Source organism: Perca fluviatilis, chromosome 12, assembly GCF_010015445.1.
Source record: "Perca fluviatilis chromosome 12, GENO_Pfluv_1.0, whole genome shotgun sequence".
Classification (NCBI taxonomy): Eukaryota; Metazoa; Chordata; class Actinopteri; order Perciformes; family Percidae; genus Perca; species Perca fluviatilis.
In genome coordinates this window covers 21,875,408-21,885,845 of record NC_053123.1, presented here as the reverse complement: position 1 = coordinate 21,885,845, position 10,438 = coordinate 21,875,408, and the positions used below count along the sequence as shown (strand labels likewise).

Below are 10,438 nucleotides of genomic sequence, written 5' to 3'. Positions count from 1 at the left end.
CATCCTTCCTCTAGATACTTTCTGCCAGGGGCATTTGTCTGCATCCACAAAATTCCACATCGCAATGGCCAGAGTTGGAGAGAGAGTTAGAACATTACCTGAGGCACTTTTACCTGTGTGTGTTGGTGGATAGGGAGGGTAATGCATCGGCACAGCACAGCTGCTCCATGTGGTATGCTGTTGCACTCTGGTGGTCTAACATGGCATTTCACCAGTATTTTGAAGTCACAGTGCCACTATTAAACTCTCCACCTCACCTGCTGTACTAGACAGTATACAACTGATGTGAGTAATTTAACTATATAGGACTGATTTCACACTTGCCCCAGTGAAAAGTGTGTCAGTGATGACATAGCTGATATCACACAAGGACAGGAAAAAAAAGTTCAGAGTATTTTTTTTATTATAGAAAAATAGTTTGTATAAAAACAAATAAGTTATTAATTCCATCAGCTGCTTTGTCTTTTTCTTAACATCTCTTGCCTTCAACACACACTTTCTCTCATGCATACACGTGCGCACACATATATACCCACACACCCACACACACACACACACACACACACACACACACACACACTGTGTTGCCTGTGTTGGTCATTTCACAGTCCTTGAAGATCTCCCACAAACAGTAGTTGTAAATTCAGTCCCTAATATCCTCTCTTCATCTGCCCTAACCTCCTACCCAGTACGACCTTTGGAGCCATTCAGTCCATCTAGCAGCGGAATGTGCTGAATTCACCCCAGTCCACTATGGACTGTGACCTACTTCCCGTAGAACATCTCCATGAGTACCTCCTCAATACTGACGGCCCCTATAACGGGTCTGAAGAAGAGTTGCGCGACCACCGGCGGGCTGATGGCCCTCAGCATGGACAGAGCTATGAGCAGTTTGGCGAACCGCGTCGTGTCCTCACGGTGGATCAGCCTGACGTGCTCGTTCAGAGCCTGGTGCGCCTCCCGACGCAGAGACTGGATGTAGTGGAGACAGCGCAAACCCTCCACATCTGGGGAAATAATGAAAGGAGTGGAGAAAGTACGACATGGAAAGGGAGATGGGAGTGAGATGAGTGGAAAGCAAAGTTCAGTATGGTTCAATATCGACATGCTGTGAATACGAGAGCTGTCAGTAAGCCACGTGTTACCCACATTTCTCAAAATGGCTTGCCTTGATTATTTAATTAATTAATTATATAATTTATTTCAATTATAGGCTACACATTGCTGTTAGAAAACCTGGGTGTCTGTGCACTAGGCTAAATGCTTCTTTTCTATAAATAAATAAATAGTCTATTTTATTTCCAATTAAACGAAATAATATAATAAAATAGACCAAATAAAAGGGAATCAATAAGCGTCTAATAAACCCAGCATGAGAGGAGCTCTGACAGTAGGAGTAAAATAACTTTGATGCGCAGGTATTCACCTACCTGGGTTGAACAGCACAGCTCCTTTCAGATACGCATACTCCTTCGTACTGATATCTACACTCCAGCACTTCTTCAGGAAGGCTTTGATAGCTTCGATATCCACGACAGAGACCCCGGCTGCCCCCCTGCTCTGGCCGGCCAGCACTTCGCTCTGCCTGTCCGGCAGACCCGTGAGGATGCGCTGCAGCATGCTGGGCTCCACGGTCTCCGTGGTCTCAAAGTCCACCCGGTCTTGCGCGAGACCCAGCACGAGCAGTGGCGCCCAGCCGCTCCGGATCAACGTCAGCTGGTCGTCCTCCGGCAGCTCACGAAAACAGGGGACGTTTTTCACGAACCGCAGCGTCTTCACCAGAACCGCCGAGGCGGCTTTGCACGTCACCTGCGGAGAGCGGAGGATACCTCTGCGCCGCGTCGATCCGCAGGAACAAGCCTGCTGCCGGAGCTCCTGCAGCGAGCCTGGGGCGGCGGTGGACGAGGTCTTGTGGAGCAAGTGTTGCAATGTTTGTTGTTGGGGATGTTGTTGTTGTGGTTGTTGTGGTGGTTGTTGTTGTTGTTGTTGTTGTTGTTGTTGTTGTTGCTCCTCGGCGGTCGCAAGGCTGTCACTCTTCAAAATGCTGTAGAGGATGCTGTTGTTGTTTCGACAGCGGCAGCCCTCCAGCGTGGCCATGGCCGCTCTACATGGGCCAGAGTTCCGCTGTCTCTTGGAAGCGCCGGAGGTCAGTGTGGCAGAGGTAGCGCTGTTTTCTTAGCCTCTGGTAGCCCCGAGTGAAGGACAGCACGTTTATATTAGCTCCTGTCTGTCCCCACGCTTGTTCAGACAGTCTGCATACTCCGCCTCCCCAGACTCAGGCAACTCCTCTTTCTTCATGCATCGCTCTCTCTCTCTCTCTCTCTCTCTCTCTCTTTTTCTCTCTCTCTCTTTATTTATTTATTTATTTCTCTCTCACTCACGTAGACACACACACGTACGTTTCAGGGCTATGCATATTCAAGACCCACCAATATAAAAATGACATTTTTGCAAGAAACCACATACAATAATCTAAAGCACTTTACGTCTCTTTTTTTCTCATAAAGGTTAAGAAAAGGTTTAACTAAAATAACAAAATGATGGCACAATGTGTGACACATCAAAGGTTAAAAATAAAAAGCAGTAGTCATTAGGCCTGGTTAATTAAACAGATAGTGTTATTAACTGTGAGAGAGGAGGAAAAAGGCAGAGAGAGACAGATAAGGAGTCAGAGCCCACTTCTATTCTCAGCATTACCTTGACTCTCTGGCAGTGCTGTTTATCAGGCAGCAGCCGGTAAAAAATATAGGCCAGCGACGGATCTGAAGGCTTAATTATTTTAGGGACAATTTATATGATTTTCTATGAGAAAGAAGTAGGAAGAGCTGAGCTGTGAAGGCCAGCCTCCAACCTTGACTCGGACACACTGATATTGATTTAACCGTGAAAACAGGAGCTGGTGAATTATGATGTCATGACTCAATGCTCTCCTTGCCTTGTCACCGAAGGAGGATGGGGGGAGGAGGGGTGGGGTGGAGGTTGTTTGAAGGAAGGGAGGAGTGGAGGTCAAGTGAATAAGAGACTGAGAAAGACAGGTTGGGATAAAGCAGATGAATTAGAGGTTTATCTTAATTGCTCCTAAGGGGTTGCAGGTTAGGGTTGGCTGCTCCCTGATAGAGAGGGGGGGGCTCCACTGAAATCAGAGGTGATTACAGAGTAATTTGACTAGAAATAAGGAAAGAAGTTGTCCAAATGGAAAAAAACTGTGTGTGAATAATGCAAAAGTTCTGAGCAGAGGTCCTCCTGACTTACTGTATAGATTGATGTTCAGCCAGTTCTGGTGTAGCCACCAAACAGATACCCGTGTTTCTCAATGGGGGTGGTACAGCCGCGCAGGGGGCATCCTGAGGATGAGGGGGGGGGGGCACTGGACAGGGGGGCGTTGAGGTGCCCTTTGGGGATGTTTCTTTTAAGGAGAGTTTACATCAAAGATTCACAACAATAGGAGTTTACACTTGAGACTACTTGCAAAAAACAGTGGTCTGCAACATTAAAACCTGCCAGTTTAACCCACTGCGACTGGACAAGACGGTGTATATCGCAATTCTTCTTCTCTTTAGTGTTTCTTTCAGCTTTGTGTGGTTTAGCTCCGTGCTGCCGTCATGGGATTCGGACGTCAGAGTATCAACTTATATAAACTCCGTACTGCAGCGTTATCGGTCTTGTCGTGAACTTTAAAGTCTTTATTAAAGCGCCCATATTATACTCATTTTCAGGTTCATAACTGTATTTTAAGGTTGTACCAGAATAGGTTTACATGGTTTAATTTTCAAAAAACACCATATTTTTGTTGTACTGCACAGCTCTCTCTCAGTGCTGTAGATCCTCTTTTCACCTGGTTTCTGTTTTAGCTACAGAGTGAGACCTCTTTTCTTCTTCTTCTTCTGTACTATCTTTGATTGCACTTGCACATGCTCAGTAGCTCAGATGTAGATCATGTCAGCTAGCTAGCTCCATAGAAGTAAAAGAAAGGCTGTTTCTCCAACTTCAGTCAGTTACAAGGCAGGATTAGCTGGGAGACTTCTAAATGAGGGCGCACATGTAAGTAGTTCTTTTGTAGATTATGGTGAACTTGTGTGTGTTGTAGCAGTGCTTTGCTATTGAGAACGAGGTACCATGCTAGTGTTAGCATTAGCGTTAGCATGCTAATGCTAACGCTACGAGCTAACGGTTGTGGTTAGCCAGCTCATTTCGGACTGTGACGTCACAGTCTGAGCCGATTTTGAACAGCTCACTAGGAGACTGAAGGCAGGACACATTCAGAAACCGTATCTCACTCAGAACAGCATGGATGGATTTTTTTCAAAGTTTGTATGTGTGTGGAAGCACCAGAGACACAAAAGAACACCCCAAATACCAGAAAAAGTGTTTTTTTCATAATATGGGCACTTTAAACATTAATTCATTTATTTTTAATGATTCTATGAACATAGCCATCGAACATTTTTCATTCAATGATATGATTTTTTTGATGATTTTTGATAACAATAGTAACAACAACAGTAGGCCTAATAACAATAATAATTATCATAACAATAATAGGGCCTAATCGTTAATATTCAGGGCAATTAGCCTACATCTTATTTGATGGGGGAGCGGTATGGGAACTGGATAATGGATAGGAGGGCGCTGGTCCAAAAAAGGTTGAGAACCACACAATGGCACACAAGGGACAAGGGTCTTCAAGAAGGTTGTCTTTGGTGTGTGGACTGGAGAGCAAGGATGACATTGAGTGCATGGCCACATTCATGAAATCAGTCAGTAGGACCTCAGCGTCCCTTGTTCTTTTGCGTCGAAGGACACGCTTATGAATGGAGGCAGGATGAAAAACTTTTGGAGTAGTGCAAGAACATTGCTCAGAGGCCGAATGTCTTTATATTGATTTAGCTGAGAGAGAAAACGGAGAGATTTTTCACATGTTTATACCAAGGACACCGTGGGATAAACAGCCTTCACCCAGCCAGTCTCTTCTGCTCAAGGCCCAGCCAGCGCAGGTTATAAAAATCGTTCCGTCTCAAGGAGAGATTACATTATGTTGTGTTGCAAAAGCACAGATTTGAAAAGGCAGCTACAGTGCTCCGTCGCTCTTTGTCTTGCTCTCAGGTCCTCTTTTTCTTCCTTCATTTCTTTATCAAATTTGTGCAAGATGTCCCTAAGTAGCTGTCAGCTTCACCATCTTCCTTCAGAAAGAACAAGTAAAATATTTTCAAAACATTTGTAACCACACCGCCCCTCAACTCAAATGTGCAGCCAAATATTGTTCAGACCAACTGAACTTTATTTTAAATTCAGTGCAGATCCAAAAGTGTCCAAAGATAACAAATAACATTGTGGGGGAAAGCGTTTTAAAATGATGCACATGACTTTAAGAATATTTACATTTTAAGAATGGACTCTTGGGTTTGAATATCTCATTTGATACAGAATATACTGGATATATTATAATTACAGTAATAAACTTGTTTATATGCACCAACTTTCAAATCAAAGTTACAAAGAGGATTTTTTTCAAACTGAAAGCTACTTAATGTTGTTATTTAGCCCTGCTTGATTTGGCATCACCTATGGTTACCGTGGCAACAGCCGTTCCAGTTTAATACTACAGCAAACTACTACATACACACTGAGCAGCTACTTTGTCAGAAACGGAACAGAAGAGCAACTGCTGTATCTGTTTACAGAGCAAACAATTTCTTATTTTGTAACAATGATGCGATGATCATTGACATTCTGTTGAAAATATCACAGATTCATGCCCCCCAGGTATTGATCCTGATAGCACTATACAAGTGGATGAATCTGAAAATGTTTTCTGCAGGGTAACATGTAGTACTAGTACTATTCCAGTAACATGTAGTACTAGTACTATTCCAATTCTAATCAACAACAGACCATACAAAGTGGTGAATCCCCTAAGTAATAAGAAGCATCCAGTTCACGTCAGCCACAGCCTGTCCCAAAAAATGAGACGGTGTCTGTTCCTCGACTCAGATCAGTTAGATCAAAGGTAACCAAGAGAGGGGCAATACTTAACAACCTAATTGGAATTAAAACTACCACTGCAATGATAGAAAAGGATAAGAAAATTAGATGTGGATTACTAAATATCAGATCTCTGTCTTCTAAAGCAGTACTAGTAAACAAATTGATATCTGATAATCAAATTGATCTATTCTGTCTTACTGAAACCTGGCTGGGCCATGAAGAATATGTTAGTCTAAATGAAGCGACTCCTCCCAGTCATATTAATACTCAAATTCCTAGAGGCTCAGGCTGAGGAGGGGGAGTTGCAGCCATATTTGATTCAAGCCTGTTAATTAACCCTAAACCCAAACTAAATTATAACTCTTTTGAAAGCCTTGTTCTTAATCTTCAACATCCAACACGGAAATCAGTACAGCCAATTATATTTGTTGTTGTCTACCGAGCTCCAGGTCCGTATTCTGAATTTTTATCTGAATTCTCAGAGTTTTTATCATGTGTAGTCCTTAAATCAGACAAAGTACTTATTGTAGGTGATTTTAATATCCATGTGGACGTTGACAGCAATAGCCTTAGTACTGCTTTCAACTCACTACTAGATTATATTGGCTTCAGTCATGTGCATGAGGCCACGCACTGTTTTAACCACACCCTCGACCTCGTGCTGGCATATGGTATCAAAATTGAAGATGTATTAGTATTCCCGCAAAATCCTTTATTATCAGACCACTTCTTAATTACTTTCGAATTCTTAATACCCGATTATACGAAATTAGATAAAAGCTTCTATACTAGATGCCTAGCTGACAGTGCTATAGCTAAATTTAAGGAAGACATTCCAATAGCACTAAACTCATTACCTTGTTTTAATACAACAGAGGACCTTTATGTAAACTTTAGTCCCTCTCAAATCGACAATTGTGTAGATGGTGTTACGGCCTGCCTACGGACTACTTTAGATTCTGTTGCTCCACTCAAAAAGAAGAAGATGAGGCAAAGGAAACTAGCACCTTGGTATAACTCCCAAACTCGTAAATTAAAGCAAAACTCGCGAAAACTTGAAAGTAAATGGCGCTCCACCAAACTGGAAGAGTCTCGTTTGGACTGGCAAGACAGTCTGAAAACCTATAGGAAGGCCCTCAGACATGCCAGATCAGACTATTACTCATTATTAATAGAAGAAAACAAGAACAACCCGAGGTTTCTTTTCAGCACTGTAGCCAGGCTGACAGAGAGTCAGAGCTCTACTGAGCCATCTATTCCCCTAACTCTGAGTAGTGACGACTTCATGAGCTTCTTTAATGATAAAATTATAACAATTAGAAGTTGAGGGCAAAAGGTGATGAATTTTATCTCTAACGGTTCACCTTTCAACGCAGGACTGCTAGAAAGAACGACTAGACCTGACATATACTTAGACTGCTTTTATCCTATAGACCTTCAACAACTAATGGTAAAGGTATCTTCAGCTAAGCCATCTACCTGTCTCTTAGACCCCATCCCAACGAGGCTACTCAAAAAAGCATTACCCGTGGTTAACACTTCACTACTAGATATGATCAATATGTCTCTATTAACAGGTTATGTACCGCAGTCATTTAAAGTAGCTGTGATAAAACCTCTTCTGAAAAAACCCGCCCTCAATCCTGAGGTCTTAGCAAATTATAGACCTATATCTAACCTTCCCTTTCTCTCCAAGATCCTTGAGAAGGTAGTTGCTAATCAGTTATGTGATTTTCTCCATAGCAACAGTTTTTTTGAAGACCTTTAATCAGGATTTAGAAAGAATCATAGCACAGAGACGGCACTGGTGAAAATTACTAACGATGTTCTAACTGCTGCAGACAAAGGACTTGTCTCCATACTTGTTTTACTATATCTTAGTGCTGCTTTTGACACTATTGACCATATAATCCTGTTACAGAGATTGGAACACTTAGTCGGAATTAAAGGAATTGCACTAAGCTGGTTTAAGTCTTATTTCTCTGATCGATCTCAATTTGTTAATGTTAATGATAAATCCTCTAAGTACGCGAAAGTTAACCATGGCGTTCCACAAGGCTCAGTGCTTGGACCAATTTTATTCTCCTTATATATGCTTCCTCTTGGTAATATCATTAGGAAACACTCAATTAACTATCACTGCTATGCAGACGACACCCAATTATACTTATCAATCAAACCAGACGAAACCAGTCAGTTAGCTAAACTTCAAGCATGTATTAAAGATATAAAATCCTGGATGACCTATAATTTTCTGATGTTAAACTGTAACAAAACTGAAGTTATTGTGCTGGGCCCTAAACACCTCCGAACTTCATTATCTAAAGATATAGCTACTCTGGATTGTGTTGTCCTGGCCTCCAGCACTACTGTCAGAAATCTAGGAGTTATTTTTTCATTTTTTCATCTTCGTAACATTGCCAAAATTAGGAATATCCTGTCTCAAAACGATGCTGAAAAAATAGTCCATGCATTCATTACTTCCAGGCTGGACTATTGTAATTCCCTACTGTCAGGTTGCTCAAATAAGTCCCTTAAGACTCTCCAGCTGATCCAAAATGCTGCAGCGCGTGTTCTGACGAGAACTAAGAAAAGAGATCATATTTCTCCTGTATTAGCTTCTCTGCATTGGCTTCCTGTAAAATTCAGGATTGACTTTAAAGTCCTTCTCCTGACCTACAAAGCCCTAAATGGTCAAGCACCATCCTATCTAGAACAGCTCTTAGTACCTTATTGTCCCACTAGAGCACTGTGCTCCCAGAATGCAGAGTTACTTGTGGTTCCTAGAGTCTCTAAAAGTAGAATGGGAGCCAGAGCCTTCAGCTACCAGGCTCCTTTCCTGTGGAACCAGCTCCCAGTCTGGGTTCGGGGGGCAGACACCGCCACCAGAGTAAACTGAAAACTCTCCTCTTTGATAAAGCTTATAGTTAGGGAGTGAGGAGTTGCAGCGTCCGCCTAACCCGGCCCACCTGCTTCTCTTCGTAGTCATCAGATTTGTTTATCATATAATCAATAATATAGTGAGAGTAGAGGGAGGCAGGCCAGTACAGCCTCTCATCAATGTTTTCATTTGTTTCCTTTTGTATGCGTCCTGTCCCAGAACTGCTTGTTACTAACCTAGCTCTGGGGAGTTTACTCCCCGGAGTCCTTATGTTTCTTCTTTCCCTGATTCCCTGCAATGTCCAGCCGCGTCCCGCTGCGTCCGCCGCATCCACCCATGCTCTGCAGCGCCACGTTTCATCCTGCAACGTCCTGCTTTTCATCACTGTTCATCACACCCCCAACCGGCCCCGTCAGACACCGCCTACCAAGAGTCTGGGTCTGCCGAGGTTTCTTCCTAAAAGGGAGTTTTTCCTCGCCACTGTCGCTATTGCCACTGCTAATGCTTGGTCTTGAGGGAATTACTGTAATTGTTGGGGCTTTGTAAATTATAGAGTGTGGTCTAGACCTACTCTATCTGTAAAGTGTCTAACTCTGTTATGATTTGATACTATAAATAAAATTGAATTGAATTGATGTTGTGCACTTTTTTTATAAAACCTGCCTAATATAATTTATTGAATATTTTTGGATTTTTTTTAAACAGGCCTTTAACAAACACCATTTCCCATGAGCCCGAGAGTTTTGCGGCCAAGGGCCCTTGGTCAGTTCAGACATGTCTGTGAAAACAGCAAACATTGTAAAGAAACGATTACAGCTCAAAAAGCATCGGAGACATTAACTTTACAAGAGATTTGGTGAATTTTATGGATTACGTTACAATTTCAAAATCTGTCAAAATTACAAAGGTTTTGACTTCTAATAGTAAGTGCTGTAGTGGATGACAGTTTGTCTTAGTAGTAGACTAAGACAAGTAGACCCCAGTAAGTCGCTAAAGAGTTTTGGCTTTAACATCAAAAACATGTACTGTATACTGGACTGATCTTCAAAAACATTTAGCTTTCTAGAAGCTGTATTATCAAATAAAGTAGCCACACACATTTGTCTATCGGTGGTCTGCACTTCTCAAACTAATTGCTGTGAGACCCCGACAGTCGGAGTCAGACGGCATCAGCCGTGCTGCAGCTTTGTGTCTAGTGCTGAAATTTAGAGCAAGGTCAGGACCAAAGAAGCTATCTGCTCAGACAAGGGGCATGGGAAAGTGAGAGCAGAGCACACACAGGAATCGCGGTGGAAAGGAAAGACAGTAAAGAACCATTAAAAGTAAATTCCAGTGCTTAAGGTTTTCATTGTTTGATGATGGCATGTAGGTTTCGTAACAAAAACGTTGCTAGATTACAAATTCCCCTTTTTAAAAAGACAATTGTCACAATAATAGTCTGAACATCCACTAGGGTTTCTTAAAACCTCTCCGCTGGATTGACTGAATACAGGAACTTCTTTTGCAACTCTTTGTAATCTATCTCTACAACAAATACTTTGAAACTCTTTCCCAACATGTGCAGATTGCTCA

At 42.3% G+C, this 10,438-nt stretch overlaps 1 protein-coding gene across 1 annotated transcript; it reads right to left on the bottom strand.

The window, feature by feature from the left end:
• Window positions 1–417: 417 nt before the first annotated feature.
• On the bottom strand, window positions 418–2,265 carry nr0b1 (nuclear receptor subfamily 0, group B, member 1). Its single transcript, XM_039818510.1, has 2 exons — window positions 1,431–2,265; window positions 418–1,007 (listed from the first exon to the last, which is right to left on the bottom strand). The coding sequence occupies exons 1-2, from the start codon at window positions 2,095–2,097 to the stop codon at window positions 766–768; spliced, it is 909 nt and encodes a 302-aa protein (XP_039674444.1). The 5' UTR covers window positions 2,098–2,265; the 3' UTR covers window positions 418–765.
• Between the last annotated feature and the right edge of the window lie 8,173 nt (window positions 2,266–10,438).

Excerpts from the sequence above, each read along its gene's own strand:
- nr0b1 (XM_039818510.1), bottom strand. The coding sequence starts at position 2,097 with ATGGCCACGCTGGAGGGCTGCCGCTGTCGAAACAACAACAGCATCCTC. Across the intron at positions 1,008-1,430 it reads AGCTGTGCTGTTCAACCCAG|ATGTGGAGGGTTTGCGCTGT; the intron begins GTAGGTGAATAC and ends TTATTTCCCCAG.